This window comes from Osmerus eperlanus, chromosome 27, assembly GCF_963692335.1.
Source record: "Osmerus eperlanus chromosome 27, fOsmEpe2.1, whole genome shotgun sequence".
NCBI classification, from domain to species: domain Eukaryota; kingdom Metazoa; phylum Chordata; class Actinopteri; order Osmeriformes; family Osmeridae; genus Osmerus; species Osmerus eperlanus.
Window position 1 is genome coordinate 4,312,860 of NC_085044.1, and position 18,167 is coordinate 4,331,026.

The following is an 18,167-nucleotide window of genomic DNA, read 5'->3' on the forward strand; positions in this document are numbered from 1 at the left end:
CTGATTAGGTCATTAACTAACCTCATCCAGCTTCCAGATCCATTTCAAATGACGGAGCCTCCAAGTTGTCTGGGCCTAACACAGCATGTGGAATTAAATCACAGCTTTCCCTCACTAATATGCCCTTACGAACTGTTATGACTGGTCCTTCAATGGGAAACCTTTCTGTCAAGTCGAATGCAAAGAAGCGGAAGTGTTCTGAAAGGTAGCTCCCAGTGATTGGACAGGTCCATTGACTGCTTGATGGTAACAGCTGGTAATTTCCACCACGGTGCTCGGCCAATCAGAGGGTTGGCCATCAGAGCCATGGCCACCCCAAGGGCTGCCAGTTGACTGGCTCAGTGGCAACTTCTATGTGGCTTTGAGGTTACTCCATTTGAGGGATGTCATCAAATCTGACTATTGGGACAAGACATGTCACATGTGGTTACCGACAGGTTTACCACACAAGTCATACTCATGAATTTTGGGCCAAAACTATAATGACTCATGGCAAAACCTAAATTGGCAAATTCAGTCCTTTTTACACATTTTACAGATTTAGATATTGGTGTTGGTCCAACCGAATGACTAATGGATTCATTGAATTGGGGGGGAGGGAGAAAAAAAATTGAATTATCAAAATGAGTGTTCTGCTTGGTGCTCGACACTCTCTCGAAAAAAATAATTGATATGCACCCCTGGCATGGGACTTACTCATCCATTTAGCAAATGCTTTTATCCAAAACGATGTTCACAATTACAACATAGTAAGTGCAGCATATAATCAAGGATGGTCTGGAATTTCTGACAGTATTACAGCAGCTAATGCCAGGGAACAGTTTGTGTTTAGTAATATCAAAGATATTACTAAAAGGTAAAAAAACAAAACAAGATGTATTTCTTCTTAGGTGACTGTGCTTGTGCTCTTACATGTCGAACCGACTGCCTGTGGTCATGGTCTTTGATAGTTTCCACATTGAACCAGTAACTCAATGCATTTAAACCAAAAAAAGGGAAAAGCGGTACTGTTAGTTGCACTCCAGAATTATCTATCAAGTGGTCTTCCCATGAACCCGGCTTGGTACCTACAAGTACCATTTTTACTATGTCTCTTGTTTTGGTACTTTGTGAAGTGCCACGTTTCTCTCCCTCATGTCTTCTTGTTTTGTCCTGTGGTGTGCACCTGCTTTGTCTAGACCCAATGATTGTTTTATGTATATTATTTTCAACCTCCTATTATTTTACTCCCTCTTGTAATTCAATAACTGATTCCAAGCTTTTAACCCGTTAAGGAGCAGCGTCACACATATGTGATTCTGAAAATTCCAACCGACTATTTTCCGATAGACAAAAACTATATGACAAACGCTATAGTATGGCTTCAAAATTTACAATTAGGAGGCTAACAAGTAACACTAGCAGGTAGTAGCATTGCTACGAGTATTATGCTAGGTTGCTAGGTAACGGAAGCTAACTAAAACTAGCTAGCTTCCGTTTTGGAAAAATAACTCACTCCTTAAAAGGTTAATTATGTTTTGAGAGGGGTGAGGGTGGGTGGGTGTGTGGGTCTATAAAGTCTTACCATTTGTTGGAAGTGGGTGGTGATGTCATTGCTATCTGTTGACTGGTGTTACTCTCTCCAATCAGAAATACCTCGTTAGATGAAGGGGAGGGTCACAGGTTTGATTCCCAGCACTTCCAGTTGAGGTGAGACACGTTTGAATGGCCCATTGTTGTGGCTTCGTTTTGTCCTCCCATTCCATCCAGTGACTGGCGCGAGCCTTGGTGGGTAGATCAAGACTGCTCGCGTGTGACCTACTGTCGCCATCCATCCTTCTGTTTGGTCACAAGCATGGCCTTGACCGTCATGTACAGTCACTACCCAATCGGAACAATCATCGGAATGACCTTTCACCTTCACCATTTGTCTGTTTACTTACTTAAGGCTTTTCATCATCTCCCATTGTTATTGAACTACTGTCATGTAGTTGCAGAGTTTGAACATTTGTGCAAGATTTGTGGCCAGTGTTTATTTGTTGTCTGCATTATTTTATGTGTTACCTTGTAAATCGTTTGTACATGAGACTCATTTTGTGAAAGAGACCCTTGTCTCAATGTTGTTTCCTGTGACTCCCCAATAGCGCAAAAATTCAAACTAAGATACTAACAAACAAAGAGCTGAAACTGAGCGTCATTAAAAGCAAATGTGACATGTCCATGGTGGCGACAAACATTCTGAAACCACTTTGAACTGTCCTACAACTGAACACGTCCAAACTTGTGTCACAGACCTTGATTGAAGGAACGTACATGTAAGTATTATGTTGACTGGCAGCTTGAAGGTTCTGGAGGACTGGGGTTATGAAACAGAATTGGACCACAAAGGACAGTCAAATTCTAAGTCAGTCTGACCCATTTGATCCAGAGCAAGGAATCCGTTAGTTGAAAAGATAAGGTTCCACATGCTGTCCACAGCCATATTTAATGACGTTCTATGTAAGATGTGGCCTCTGATAAATAAAATGAGTATTTGTTTGTGGAATTGTGTGGCACTTTCAAAGAAAGAGCAGTCAGTCAAAGAAACTGCAGCTATAGAACACAGACATACATTATTCGATGTCTGTAAAGAAATGAAGACATCACCTATGTTCATTTACATTTAGTACACGCTCTTATCCAGAGCGACTTACAGTAAGTACAGGGACATTCCCCCCGAGGCAAGTAGGGTGAAGTGCCTTGCCCAAGGACACAACATCATTTGGTTGGCATAGCCAGGAATCGAACTAGCAACCTTCTGATTACTAGCCCGATTCCCTCACCACTCAGCCATCTGACTCCCATGTCTTGGTGTATATACAGTACAGTGTATAACTATCACCTCTATGTATTGGTTTTTCATGTTGGCTACATTTTGTCAAAAGCTTGTTGTGACCTTGTTCAGATACATCCACACACTTTATTAGATAATTGAAGCAGGCGTACTTGATAGCATTGCTCATTTCTGCCCTTCATTCAGTACACTCACCTGAGACCCTCAATCTCTCCCTCTATGTGCTTCTTTTTTTTTTTTTTATTCATCATTATGTGTTTTGCCTCTGCCACTGTTCAGACACAGATTACAAGCCGTAGTTCCACACTGAAAGTGAAACCACACCATCTCTGTTTCCTTGTTGGGCGTTGAACGACCGTCCTCTTCATTTGCATGAATTGAACATGCATACTTGAGTTTGAATTGGAGTTTGGTGCGGCGTTATGGCAGCGTTTTCATTCCTCTTCTTCCCTCTGCTCTCTCTCTCTCTCTCTCTCTCTCTCTCTCTCATTTTCTCTTTCATTCTCATTATTTCTCTCCTTCTCATTCTCTCTCTCTCATTCTCATCCTCATTCTCTGTCTCTCTCTCTCTCTCTCTCTCTCTCTCTCTCTCTCTCTCTCTCTCTCTCTCTCTCTCTCTGGCAGTCATCTCTCTCGGCTTCTCTCCGGACTAACCCCTCTCTCTGCTCTTGTCTCCCCCCCCTCCCTCTCCCAGGCCTCCTGAGCCAGTTTACAGCACTGTGAACAAACTGTGTGACAAAGCACCTTCTCCCCGACACTATTCCCCCTTGGAGTGTGACAAAAGCCTCCTCCACTCCATCCCCTTCCCTCACTATCACTTAGGCCTGCTCCCCGACTCCGACTTCTCCAGGTACTACACCCGCTGCTTACGGCACGGCTTGAAATGGTGTCGCATGGCATGGGCCCCACTCTCTTCACTTTCCCTCACACACTCACACCCCCAACACCTGAAGCTTTTCGAAAGCCCGCATGCCCGTTTTCCCCCTCGTGACGCATCTTTTTCCAGGGGCTCTTTGACGCAGACGTTTATCTGTGCGCGGCTGGAGAAAATGTTTTGGACAGTTCCGATTGGACTGGAAGATGGAGCTGTGGAAATGATGAGGTTGAAATGTCGTCTGTTGTAAGGATCCCGTGTTGTCTTGTCCCGTTGTCGACTAGACCCGGAGGACAGGTTCCAAGAAGTAGATAGAACCAAACTTCAGACATTCGGACGGTTCATTTTTTTGTAGACAGTGAGCCCAAGACTCGGTTTCCACTTGGAATTCCTCCTTAGCTTTTATCTGTCAAAACATAACATAAGTTTGGGTTTTTCAAGTGTTTGATAAATAACCAGGATAGCAGTTCTGCTGAGAGGGCAAATACGGATTTCAAATGAAAATGGGAAGGTTATATGGTCCATGTCTTTATGAAGAGACTGAATGTAATTCTTTAGAAATCTGATTCGTTGGATCTTGCAAAGTACCCAGGATATGATCTTTCATGCCTCTCATGATGTTGAATCTTTCCTGGAGGAGATCAGTGGATTGCTCCTCCTCAATCTCCCTCTCTCCCCTTTCCCCAGCCTTGGGAGATTTTCGTAGTTTTCTTTGGAAAACGACAACTTTGTTTTGAGATGGATCACAGTGGTTGATAGGAGCTCTTGTTACACGACACAAAAACTCGATTAAAACATGTAAAACATAGATGTGCTCTGATGTGGCAGGAATTGTGATGGAACATTTTGGTTTTATACCAGGCACCTTTCATCTTCAATTACAAAAGCATCCAGACATCAACTCATTGGTAGAGAAGGAAGAACATAAACCTGACTGGCAAATGTTCCTGCTAGTTAACCAGCGATCCTACATATGTTTGCACATTACGTCAGGTGATACATGTAACACGTTTGGAACTGTACCTTTAAATCTATCCCCCCTATATTTATCCGTCTGGCACTAGGTGTGTCTCTGTGTGTGTGTGTGTGTGTGTGTGTGTGTGTGTGTGTGTGTGTGTGTGTGTGTGTGTGTGTGTGTGTGTGTGTGTGTGTGAGTGAGAGAGAGAGAGAGTGAGTGTGTCCATAAGTGTAACCTTGTCTCCAGGAAACCAGCCAGAATGAGGACAAATGATCTAAATAGAGCACAGCCCCTCTTTGGGTCTCCACCATCATTGTGCTGTGCGTGCAAGCAGCGGTTCTCACCACACAGACAAGCTCCGTTTTGTGTTTCCCCCCGTCTTGCTCTCTCTCCTCTCCCGGGCGGTCGAAGAAGATGTTGCGTCCCTCGGACTCGACCGAGCTCATGTACTATCTGACCTGTCTGCGCAGGGAACCCAGGAGGATGGTCCTCCACAAGGGCTCGACAGGACTGGGCTTCAACATCGTCGGCGGGGAGGACGGAGAAGGCATCTTCGTGTCCTTCATCTTGGCCGGAGGCCCTGCCGACTTGAGCGGGGAGCTGCGAAGAGGGGACCAGATACTGTCGGTTAGTCTGTCGTACCTACGCTACCGTTTTACGGACCACGTCGGGTCGAATATTAAATGTTGACATCGTGTAGACAATTCGTCAATTATTTACGCGAGATAAGATATTGAAAGCACGTTTTTTTTTTATGAATAATATTGTGGGTTCCTTGGTTATACTGTTTGAGGTATCTGTTCGCCCCTTATTTGTAAAACAAGTTGCATTTTGGAGATTTGGATTCCTGCGGGACTCAATCGAGCCACCTTGTTAGAGTGTGACACTTCCTGTCTGGACGTTGCCGTTTTGGTTTTCACTGAAGCCATCACCGTGCATTGGGCTTGGGGTGTTCCATGGCTCAGTGTGACAGGCACGACACAGCGACACACTGGCGTAGAACACATTACCCCAGTTTCCTGTGTCTGCATTAAAATATACCTTCATGTGCCCCCTTTACAATAATACTACATTTGAGGCCGTTTTTAAATACACATCAGTGGCATCTCAGAATTGATATCGTCCTACTAAATGAAAACCTTAAATGTGCCCAATATATCCCTATCCTGGTATTATCTAAATATGGGTCACCAAAGTCGTAAAAGGCTGTTGAAAAAATGGCTTTATGGACACCATTAAAATACAGCTATCCTTACAAATGAACACGACATTGTTGTTGTTGTGCAGTGATATAGCTATTTGTTGGTGTGTGTCCAGGTAAATGGTATTGACCTGCGAGGAGCCACCCATGAACAGGCGGCAGCAGCGTTGAAAGGGGCTGGCCAAATGGTCACCATCGTTGCCCAATACCGGCCAGAAGGTAAAATAATTTTTTCGTTTTTTTCATTTTACCAAACACAATTGGATTACCTTATCCTTCCTGTTTATATTGACTTTGTGGTTAACTGAGGAGCAGAGTTCTGGGTTGTGAAAAAGGGAGAGAGGCTTGCAGATGCAGCAGTTCTATCTCAGATTTACAGAAGAGGTCAAAAATAAAATAATACATTGTGTTTTTACACACCAGATATGTCAGAACATCCAGTCTTGAAGCACTCGTGAATTACAATAGACTTTGTTTTTGCATGAAGGTAAATCTACGATGCTATACTACCACTATACTACGCGCAATACTCAGTTAGTGTTCACGTTGTCTTTCTCTTGCAGAATATGGTCGTTTTGAGGCTAAGATTCATGATCTACGCGAGCAGATGATGAACCACAGTGTGAGCTCCGGGTCAGGATCACTTCGAACCAATCAAAAGCGCTCTCTCTACGTCAGGTGACTGGCTTCTATTTCCGTACCGTGTATGATGTGTGCATTATCGTCATCACATTAGTATGGGGGGTCAGATGGCTGAGTGGTTAGGGAGTCGGGCTATTAATCAGAAGGTTGTTGGTTCGATTCATGGCCGTGCCAAATGACGTTGTGTCCTTGGGCAAGGCACTTCACCCTACTTGCCTCGGGGGGAATGTCCCTGTACTTACTGTAAGTCGCTCTGGATAAGAGCGTCTGCTAAATGACTAAATGTAGTATGATCAAAAAAATATATATATTGGACAGTCTTTGTGGGCAGCTGCACATACAAAGTTCACATTGTCGTTCGGTATTGATTTTCAGAAGCATTGTGACCTCTGCTGAACTCGGCGCACTTAACAGGCTCCCTGTCTCTTTTCCTCCCTGCCTCTTTTCCTCCCTGCCTCTTTTCCTCCCTGCCTCTTTTCCTCCCTGCCTCTTTTCCTCCCTGTCTCTTTTCCTCCCTGTCTCTTTTCCTCCCTGCCTCTTTTCCTCCCTGTCTCTTTTCCTCCCTGTCTCTTTTCCTCCCTGTCTCTTTTCCTCCCTGTCTCTTTTCCTCCCTGCCTCTTTTCCTCCCTGCCTCTTTTCCTCCCTGCCTCTTTTCCTCCCTGTCTCTTTTCCTCCCTGCCTCTTTTCCTCCCTGCCTCTTTTCCTCCCTGCCTGGCCTTACAGGGCATTGTTTGACTATGAAAAGGCAAAGGATAGTGGACTCCCCAGCCAAGGCCTTAGCTTTCGATATGGGGACATCCTCCATGTCATCAATGCCTCCGATGACGAATGGTGGCAGGCTCGTATAGTGACACCAGATGGGGACAGCGAAGAGATGGGGGTCATTCCAAGCAAGAGACGGTAAGAAAAAAAGAGGGGGGGAGGACATCAAAAGGTATTATTATTACACCTTATACACTATAGGTACACATTATTTTGTACATGATGGATTTTGCGGGAAACAAACACAATATTATAGTCTTCTTGATGTGTTATGGCCGTGAGACATTGAAAAATGTGTGCACGTCTGTGAAAAAATTTAATATGCTTCAAGTCAATTAAACATTGAATGGATTAAAAAACAAATCCTTATCTCTCTCTCTTTTGCACTGGCAGGGTGGAGAGGAAAGAGAAGGCACGTCTTAAGACGGTGAAGTTCAACGCCAAACCAGGCACCATAGATTCAAAAGGGGTAAGTCAAAGATCAGACCACTCTGAAGGTTGGCATGGATACTTCACTTTTAAAAGAGGTGTTTTGTCACATGGCCTTCTTGGGGATGGCTTACTTGTCATTTTAAACTCAAATCAGTGGAACAAAAGGACAATGGAATTACATTTCTGGGCAGCACCTGTGCTCCAGTAGTTGATCTCAGTAGAGCTATTGGCACCACAAGTCTGGCAACAATGTCCGGCATCTCAGTTGTCTCCAGTTTTAAAATGCAATAAGGTTAAAAAACTGGGAAACTAAAATTGAATTTACTGCTCATAGGTCACATTTGAGGAAAAACACAAGCTTGAGATCCATTTGAACCCTTTGGTTTTAAATTGTATTCATGTGAATGCATCAGGAAGCAGGTACTACTAAGTCTTTTTTTTTTTTTTTACAATTCTAAAGATATTGAGGTGCATTTGACTCCTCGTAGTCTGTATAAGTGGAAGGGAATATTTAATTTCACAATACAATGTGCATGTTGGATGTGAATATACTGTTATTGTGTTAAATGCTGGGAGCAGCATTTTTACTCAAACTATTGATTTGTGTGCAATGGAGCACACAGCTGAATAGTCACATCTGTTTTATAGACTGGATAATAGGAAGCTACCACTGGTCTAGTTTTGGGATCTAACTTTGTGTACTTAGTTTAACTGCCACTGTTAGCTACAGTAACTGTTAAATGGGGCAAAACGGATAATCCTTTTTTGGAGGAACAATTACGTCAAGCTCTTGTTTGCATTCTCAAGATTATTGACATGATCATTTTATCAAGTATCAGAAGAATCTGCTTGATGGTAAAGACAGTTAGGCATTCCAAAATGAGTTAGGCATTCCAAAATGAACGATGAGAGTGTTATGGCCACAAAAACAAAGTATCTAACTGCTACCCTCTATCTTTTCTTATTAAAAAAGCATCGGACAAAAAACAAAATAGAGACAATGTCGCACAGTTGTTAAATTGTCAGCCTTCATGTCATGAGATCTATATTCTAAATGGATTGTTGAAGCAGGAGTTAAATATGTATTTTGTTCTTCCATCCAGGATTATATTTCATGGCCTGGTTAGGTCACATAGCTCTGACACTATTACAGAACACATGTCACTCAGAGTGAGCTCCTCCAGTGTCTCATTTGTGTTGTTTTATGGGGTAAAGTACATCAATATGGTTGTATCTTATAAGTGCATATTGCATGCATGCAGGAATTTTTAAAGTATTTTGCTTTCAAGTGGTTCCTACTGTACTTAACAGAAGATTTGGTCTTGAATACCTCCTTTATACATGGACACAGCTCAAACATGATTCCATCTGACTGCATGTTTGTTGCTTATACCTTCACGAGAATTTAAAAGCCACAATCGTTACATCACAGAAATATCTATTTGATGGGTTTATTAAAAAAAATTGCGGTAGCCTCAGTCCTCTTAAAGTAGCGCCTATCTCCAAATATGTATTTATATATATTTATATATATATAAAAATATATTTGCTGATTTTACACAATTTGTCTTTAGTAATTCTTGTCGGCTCCAATTTTGGCCTGGAAGCAGATTTGCAGAGAGAAAATGTGCAGAAATAATGAGTTAGGATGCACAAATCTGTTATATTACAGTTCTATTGGATTCCGTATGACAGTACCTCATTTGGGTCAGGATTGAACGAATAGGAGTCTTACATGGGACTAGTCAACAAACTAAGAACCCTTGCACCAATGAAAGGTATTTAGTAATCATATTAACGTACCAAATGTTACCATAGAACCCTTATTCAAAGAGTTTATCCAGCTAAATTATGGACTGAATCTTTTGAAGGTATTATATTGATACATGTAAATGGGTCCATGTATGAAATATAATTGATGAAGAATGATTGTGGCTTTACAAAGATTTGAAAAGGACAGCATGTTCCCCAATACATGCTTGAAATGCCATCAACAATTCCCCGCCAGTTCTTATTTTATAACCTGCATGCATGACCATTTTGCTTTAGCCTATTATCTTTGCTTACTAACTGCCAGACACGGCACTTATTTCACAGCACGATCCTTATAATGATTTCCTTGCTTGGCGTCACACCTTTGGACATTTGGCCTCAGATGCAACTGTGGCACGTTTAGTATGATATGGCACAGAATGTAATTTCAAACAGCCTCTTAAGGCCCTTGAGTTTGGACAATGAAACGTTGTCCCTTTGTTTGGTATAACCGTAAGTGATAGTACAGCCTTCTATTGTTCTTACTGTACATCTGGCCATAACTTCTTTACGTCCCATAGCTTGCAGGTAGTTGTCTTGTCAGCATGTATGTGACACCAGTTAGAGGTCCCTGTTTGCCCCATGCTTTCTCTCCTCCACAGTCATTCAATGACAAGCGTAAAAAGAATTTCATCTTTACGCGAAAGTTCCCCTTCTACAAGAACAAGGAGCTCGGTGAGCAGGAGGGCAGTGATTCAGAACGTAAGTAGGCCTGCGACTCGCCACACACCAAACAGGCAGGCTCAGGGGTGAAGCGGTCTCCAGGGTTAGGATGTGTGCAGGAGACGGCCACGTTGGCCCTCCGGAGGTCTCACGTCTTCTCCCCCCCCCCCCCCAGTGACTCTGTGGTGCTCTTTTCCTTTTTCTGCCATGGCAACGCAGGTTCGAACCATCCGTCTCAAACACCGGGTCAACACTGGCTTTTTAAAATACTTTTATAGGAGGGCTCTCTTAAGATATGTTCCCTTACATCAAATCAAATTGACCCACCATATTTCTTTGTTTGAACCCAAATGAGAAATGATGGCCTGGAGACAAATACTTTTATGAATGGATAATGACAAGAAACTGGGGGGGGGGGGGGGGGGGGGGGCTGAGAATGAATCCGATTTGGCTGCCTCGTGTTTGCCCAGTGTCTGAACTGAGACAGATGGTCGGACTAGCGCTGACCACTCTAGCCGACGGGCCACTCGAAAGCTCACCAGCTCCCCTAACACATCTTACTTCTTCCTTCCTCATATGCGCCTATATCCCCTTCCCCCCTTTTCTCACCATCTTGGCTTTCATGGGACGGATGTGTAGGACATCCCGGGAATAGGTGATGTTGGGTATGCGACCAAGACAATGAGTAAGTTGGTTAAGGAACGATTGTCGTCTTTTCCACCAAATCCTCCCATGCCACTTGACCCATTTCCCCGTTTGAATTGGGACGCGTCAGGCAACCGGTATCTTCTTCTCAATCACTTTTGAAATGCTTGCTTGCATGCTGCATGCGTCATGGTTTAGGGCTGCAACTGGAAAGATGTTGGTCTTTTCAATATTACGTTAGACCAAGCGATTTTTTGGAGCAACCGGACACGTCGGATGATTAATAGTTCCTCGTTTATCTTGTGGTCACCTTTCAAACCTGAAGTTTGAAAGGTAGTTTTACCCTTCATTGGTTTTGTGTGACACTTTCATTAAAGTAATATAACATTGTGAGCCAATTGTTTTTGTCGGTTTTGAACTTTTATGTGCCAGTACTTCCGAGCACAGGACCTATTATTAGGGTCGATGTATCTCTTTCTGAAGCATGTGAATCCATCCAAGTCTTCTTGATGGCATGTCTGATGATGATTTTTTCTAATCCTTATAGTTATAATTGTACAAATCTAGTCATTTGTAAACATGGTGCCAAAGATACATTAGTATTTAAATCACGGCTTGAATACTTGCATGATTGTTGCAGCCCTATATGGATGTGTACTGTAACACCGTTGGTGTTTTATTTCCTGGCCTCCTGTTTCCTGTAACCCCCCCACGCCTTATTGCTGGCTAGAGATCGCTTGCATGTTGCTTGTAAGGAATCTGTTGATGTTCTCATTGCGTGTGTGTTTTATCATGGAATGAACACTCCATGAAAGCTGTGCATTCTCGCACCATGACAACAAACGTGACATGCATAACAATGACCATCGCATAACAACCTGCTAAACACTGAATTAAGTGTGGAGCCCCCATCATCAGCTTGAAGAATTTGACGCCGAATGATAATGAACCGGAGCTGATTGATGATGATCACTCATAGTCTCGTTAATTGAATGTTCCGCAATTGCCATCTCTTCATTTAGTTTCTAGTGTCTACAGGCCAGATATTGTTTACAACCACAACTTTGAGACGTGATTGTGGTTATATTTTCCCTCATCTAAACAGATGTCCCAGTTTACTGAGCTAGGTATTAGCAGTTGCTACAGATGACCGCACTAGGTTCCACCCCCGTAGTTTATCTGTATTTCAGAAAATCTTGAATCCTCAAAAAAAATGAGGGAGTCAGGTGGCTGAGCGGTGAGGGAATCGGGCTAGTAATCCGAAGGTTGCCAGTTCGATTCCCGGTCATGCCAACTGACGTTGTGTCCTTGGGCAAGGCACTTCACCCTACTTGCCTCAGGGGAATGTCCCTGTACTTACTGTAAGTCGCTCTGGATAAGAGCGTCTGCTAAATGACTAAATGTAGATGTAAAAAAATCACATTGGAGTTGAAGCATTCCATTACACTGAATATCCTTTGAATGAGCATTTCGAAGTGAATTTACCCGTCAATTATATTATTTGTGAAAGGGCCTATTATGAATAAACCATAATTTGCCTGTAGTGCTTCAGTAATATGATTACTTGTCATGACGGACTGAATCTAATTATGTACATATTTCCAGATCCTATTATTAACCTCCTAATCAACTTGCACTAAAACCTTTTTATGTTTGAGAAGAATCTGTAAGAAAAAAATTATTAATCAAGACATTTTGCAAATCAGTGGCTTCTTTACTATATTAAAATTAATCTCAGATCATAAATCTAAATAAAACAATGTTGAGGTCACACTGGACTCTTTTAGAATAATTTTCCAGCAGTCCTTGATCAAGATAATAATCAAACAATCACAGGCTTAACCCCATGAAATCTCAGTCTTTAAAGTAAGTTCTACGGTGTGCTTCCTTCCGTTAGGGAGTCAAGAGGACATGATTCTGTCATATGAGCCTGTTATTCAACAAGAGAGTAAGTATTTATTTAATTCTCTACACTGTATTACACGATGTCCTCAGTTGAATAGTATTCCCTGTTATATTTCTACTTTAATATTTTGTATTCTTTTTTTTTTTAATCGACTTGCAGTAAATTATGCCAGACCTGTTATAATCCTTGGACCAATGAAGGACAGAATAAATGATGATTTGATATCGGAATTCCCTGAGAAGTTTGGCTCTTGCGTGCCACGTAAGTATTTTTACCTGTGTGGAAAACTGAATAATAAGTCATTTTTTCTCTCATCTTCTGATGATCTTTTGTCACCAACATGCCCTGTTTGGTTTGCTTTACCATACAAATAATCACCTTCATTTTAAGAATGTTTTGAATTACTTTGGTTTGATTTCCCCATGTAAGTGTGATTGTCTGGTTAAGAGTTCAACCAGTGTTTACTCGGTTGGGGGGTAATTTAAGGGAAACATTAATATTGGAAAATAATCCCGGCAATTTTGGTTCTGTTTAGTGGACACAACCACTTATAATAGCAAAAAATAGGCAGGTTCCAAAAGTACAAAGAAGTAATCAGAAATTGTGGTCCAAAAACATGCAAGGGTCAGATCAGGAAGAACAGGTCAAGAGGAGGAAATCCATAGGAGAGTGGTCAAGGGTTAGACACAGGAGCAAGCGTATGCAGAAGGATAATCCAAGAGATTGACTCAGAATACACAGAAACAGGGTGAGGAACTTGAACGAGAGGTGCCAAAAACAAGGCAAAGTGACTGTTGTGAGAGGGGATCTTTATACAGGTGATGATTGGAACTCAAAACAGGTGTGTCGAGTGATTCACTATGACTAAAATTCAGGAGAGGGTGACCTCTGGTGGTGAACAGAGGAAGGGACACAAGGTGCACGTGTTACAAAAACTGAATTGACATTTTAGACATACATATGTCATTATATCTGAATACGATAGATTCAGTCGTATCCTTTATCAATTTAGAGAGCTTTTAAAAATGCCATGTATTGTCTTATTGTTTTGTGTCATTGATTTATTGTTTTTGATTCTTTTCTTTTCCTTTTCTGCATGTTTTGATCTTGCATGTTCTCATTTTACTCATGTATATTTCATCTATTTTTTAAAACCATAAAAAGCAGCTAACACGTCAGGGCACGAAGGTAAGTCGATTAGTTATTGGTATATGTAAATCAGTAGTGAGAAATGAGAAGTTACATCCAAAGGAAGAGTAAATGAGAATTTTATGACAAATCAGAAACTCTCATAATGCGGTCAGTGAAAGGAGACATACCTTTATTTCTTTATTAGATGTTTGTCCAAGGATAATTAATTAATGAATCAGTATTGAGATTTCACGTTATCTGCTTACAATAGTATAGTCCTTATTGTGTTTAAATTGTTTTTTGTTTAATATAATGACTAGAATGACTTGTTAAAAGAAAATGCGTAAGTAACTAACTCAAAATGAAACAATGTCCTTTCAATTGAATGTGTTATTTAATGTTTACCACTGAATAATATTGCTAGTTTGTTCTTAGTAGAAGGTAACATCTGTAGTATTTATGATAAATACTAATACTCTTGATTATTTCAAGGGATTAAAAAGTGTTAAATGGTGAGCCAATTGAAGAGTAATTATCTTTTCTAAATGAAACATGAAAGCTGAACAAACTACACAATAACATGTCCTTGATATCCATCTGTGCTGATGAGTCTGACAGTGAACAACAAACTCTTTTCTTTTGCCTTTTCTCTCAAGATACCACTCGACAGAAGAGGGACTATGAGGTCGATGGACGGGACTACCATTTTGTCATGTCCAGAGAGCAGATGGAGAAGGATATTCAAGAGCACAAATTTATTGAGGCAGGACAGTATAACGACAATCTGTATGGAACCAGTGTCCAGTCTGTTAAATATGTGGCAGAAAGGGTAAGAGTCACTGTCGAATCATTGAATCTTTTTTTTTTGTTCCTTGGGATATGGTTAATGGTTTCCCCCAGTTGATCAATTTGCACACTTTTAAATTCATGACATTTGGAATCTATCGTAAGGGTGTCATGTATGACTCTGACTTTCTGAAAGACTTGTCACAGTCACATGGTGTGTTTGATTAAACGTAATCTCCTCTCTGATTCAGGGTAAACACTGCATACTGGACGTATCTGGAAATGCCATCAAACGACTACAAGTAGCACAACTCTATCCCATTGCCATCTTTATAAAACCACGATCCATTGATTCATTAATGTACGTTTATTTATCTTCTGTTAACCATTGTGTTGCCTAAATGATGAATGACTTAATCCCAAAACTGTTGCCTATGTGTTTTCGTATTTGTTAAATAAGCTTTACACATTTTTGGAAAGAGGAAAAGTTGTCATATTATATTTTAACAGAATAATTTCCATATGTTCCAATGTTATTTCTGACTAAACAAAGGACTCACAACAAACACGTATTCTCTTGAAGCAGAACATTCCTCTGACATTCTAGTGAAGATATATTTCCCATTATTTTCCCCAAAAATGAACATCAGATGAATTGGTGTATTTTGCATAAAATAAAGCAACAATGGATCTCTCCAAGAATGTGGATAACAGCAATTTAAATGTCAAACTTGTTCAAAGGCAATGCTTAACATTTATGGTATTATTATGAGGTTGTTTGTCTTCCCATTGCCAGTAGCGTTGGTCACATTACAATTTTGTTTTGCCAGTTGTAGGCTGTGTATTAAAGATAGAGCCCTAAATCTGTCCGAACCTGCAAAGTTTATGTGGGTCTAGTAGTTGCCAAGGTTTGCACTGAAATAAAAGTGATATATATCTTTTTTTTAAATCTAATTTTAAAGTAATTTATGAGAGTGTAACATCAAGAATGTGATCATGGTACAAGTCCTGCTTGCAACCTTAACCGTTACCATGACAATGTTACCATGACAACCACATCCACTTACCCCCCACCCTCTTTTCCCAGGGAGATGAACAAAAGGCTGACAGAGGAGCAGGCGAAGAAGACGTTTGATCGGGCCATAAAACTTGAGCAGGAGTTTGGCGAGTTCTTCACAGGTACAGGACTCATTGTAACAAGTGAAACAATATCACCTGAAAACCATAATGACAATGTAGCTATTGGCCTTTCTTCAGGATTCTGTACTGATACGCTCTCTCTGTCTTTGCAGCCCTGGTTCAAGGCGAGACCTTAGAGGATATTTACAACCACTGCAAAATTGTTATAGAGGAGCACTCAGGGCCGTACATCTGGATACCTTCTAAAGAAAAATTATAAGACTCCACTTTGTAAAATAGTTTGAATTGTTATGGAAACGGCTAGTCTTCATGATTCAAGTGGATATTAAACTTTTCAGTTTCAATTTGAATGTCCTTGAATGTACACCACCAAGTGTTGCAACATTTTAGGCTGAAAGGAACTGTTTGTATAGTTCTAGATTTTTATAGGAAAATGTCAATGGGAACTGAATAAATAACGGGCATGTGTCCGTGTTGACACCGTGTGGAGTTCCAAATGAACAATACAAGATGACATCTGGGCCATTCCCACCAAAGGAAAGAAAAAAAAGGACAAAATGGCTCCTCCTCTTCTCTCTTTATACCCAATGTTACTGGTTAGCACTCATTTTATCCAGACACCTCACAGTAGTAGTTGACATTCTGCATCTATTCCCTCTTGCATACTACTTTTTTTATTGTTTTTATTTTTTAAATGTACTTAATGAGATTGAGGCCAGGTTTAATTTTAATAACCCTAATCCTAATTATTTCTTAAAAATTGAAAATTGTTGTGAAGCAACTTCTGTTATCAATAAAGTGTGAAGAGAACTACTGTAAGTATCAAAAATATGACACTATATTTTGCTATTGATTGAGCACTACAGCACAGAAAGTACATATATATCATTGAAATATAACTTTGATTAAAAAAGGTTTAAAATCTTATTTTACCTGTGTAACGTGTGTTGGCAGATGTGTGTGGTAGATGGTAGCAGCATACTAAAACCGACATTAGATGACATGAAAGACTTCATATAGTTGATTCCCATTCAGTCACAACAAAGGTGCTGTGCCTTAACTGGTTAAAAGTACCTGACTTGTAAACAGGAGATACTGGGTTCAGCTCCCAGCAACTTTTCTAAGTGTGAATTGTGCACCTCTTAGTGTCTACATTGCACGTGGAACAGTTTGAACACTTCCATATAGATCCATGAGATGGCATGCCTCTGTCAATAACAAAATGTGCCCGGCTAGCTCAGTCGGTAGAGCATGAGACTCTTAATCTCAGGGTCGTGGGTTCGAGCCCCACGTTGGGCGCTGTTTCATTATGCTGTCTGATACATCATCATGAAAGGGTTCATGTTGTTGATTCTAATATGATCTCAACAAAGGTGCTGTGGCTTATCTGTTAGAAAGTGACTGTTTTGTCAAGAGCTATCCTGGGTTCATCTCCCATCAACACCACCTAGTGTGTAAGTGCTATGTTTTTTGCACTTTCACATAGTTTGCTGACGAGGAGGCCTCTGGATACACGAGAAAGCCTCTGGACAAATGAGAACGCCTCTGGATACATGAGAACGTGCCCGGCTAGCTCAGTCGGTAGAGCATGAGACTCTTAATCTCAGGGTCGTGGGTTCGAGCCCCACGTTGGGCGCTGTTTCATTATGCTATATGATACATCATCATGAAAGAGTTAATGTTGTTGGTTTGCAAACAAAGGTGCTGTAACTTAGCTGGGTGAATTTCCTGTCTTGTCAACAGGACATCCTGAGTTCAACTCCCATCAACACCACCTAGTGTGTGAAATATGTAAGGGCTCTCTTTTTTTTACTTTCATTTCCACATATTTTGCTGACGGGATGGCCTTTGGACACATGAGAACGCATCTGGAATCTTTAGGCCATGCCCGGCTAGCTCAGTCGGTTGAGCATGAGACTCTTAATCTCAGGGTCGTGGGTTTGAGCCCCACGTTGGGTGCTGTTTCCTTATGCTGTTTGATACATCATAATGAAAAAGTTCATGTAGTTGATTCCCACTTGATCGCAAAGAAGGTGCTGTGACTTATCTGTTAGAAAGTGCCTGTTTTGTCAACAGCAGATCCTGAGTTCAACTCCCATCCACACCACATAGTGTGTAAGTGCTGTGTTTTACACTTTCACATAGTTTGCTGGCGAGATGACCTCTGGACACATGAGAATGCCTCTGGACATATGAGTATGTGCCCGGCTAGCTCAGTCGGTAGAGCATGAGACTCTTAATCTCAGGGTCGTGGGTTCGAGCCCCACGTTGGGCGATGGTTCATTATGCTGTCTGATCCATCATCATGAAAGGGTTTTCATGTTGTTGATTTCCACTTCCATTTCCACTTTTTCCACATCTCACCAAAGGTTCTGTGTCTTAGCTGGGTGAAAGTGACTGTCT

General features: G+C 41.2%; 1 protein-coding gene and 4 non-coding genes across 5 annotated transcripts in view; all 5 read left to right on the forward strand.

Moving 5' to 3' along the window:
• The window catches only part of dlg2 (discs, large homolog 2 (Drosophila)), a 26,417-nt gene extending 9,712 nt beyond the window's left edge, over positions 1–16,705 (forward strand). The window contains 15 exon segments of the mRNA XM_062453053.1: positions 1,630–1,689; positions 3,507–3,662; positions 5,115–5,271; positions 5,962–6,064; positions 6,409–6,523; positions 7,211–7,387; positions 7,643–7,718; positions 10,096–10,195; positions 12,699–12,749; positions 12,867–12,968; positions 13,872–13,895; positions 14,495–14,667; positions 14,876–14,985; positions 15,712–15,803; positions 15,917–16,705. Coding sequence (XP_062309037.1) covers positions 1,630–1,689; positions 3,507–3,662; positions 5,115–5,271; positions 5,962–6,064; positions 6,409–6,523; positions 7,211–7,387; positions 7,643–7,718; positions 10,096–10,195; positions 12,699–12,749; positions 12,867–12,968; positions 13,872–13,895; positions 14,495–14,667; positions 14,876–14,985; positions 15,712–15,803; positions 15,917–16,023 — 1,603 coding nt within the window. The 3' untranslated portion in view covers positions 16,024–16,705.
• Positions 16,706–16,990: 285 nt separating this feature from the next.
• On the forward strand, positions 16,991–17,063 carry trnak-cuu (transfer RNA lysine (anticodon CUU)). The gene has a single exon. It is a non-coding gene; the product is annotated as a tRNA-Lys (tRNA).
• Positions 17,064–17,327: 264 nt separating this feature from the next.
• trnak-cuu (transfer RNA lysine (anticodon CUU)) lies at positions 17,328–17,400 on the forward strand. Its single transcript has one exon. It is a non-coding gene; the product is annotated as a tRNA-Lys (tRNA).
• Positions 17,401–17,650: 250 nt separating this feature from the next.
• Positions 17,651–17,723, forward strand: trnak-cuu (transfer RNA lysine (anticodon CUU)). Its single transcript has one exon. It is a non-coding gene; the product is annotated as a tRNA-Lys (tRNA).
• Positions 17,724–17,966: 243 nt separating this feature from the next.
• trnak-cuu (transfer RNA lysine (anticodon CUU)) lies at positions 17,967–18,039 on the forward strand. Its single transcript has one exon. It is a non-coding gene; the product is annotated as a tRNA-Lys (tRNA).
• Positions 18,040–18,167: the final 128 nt, after the last annotated feature.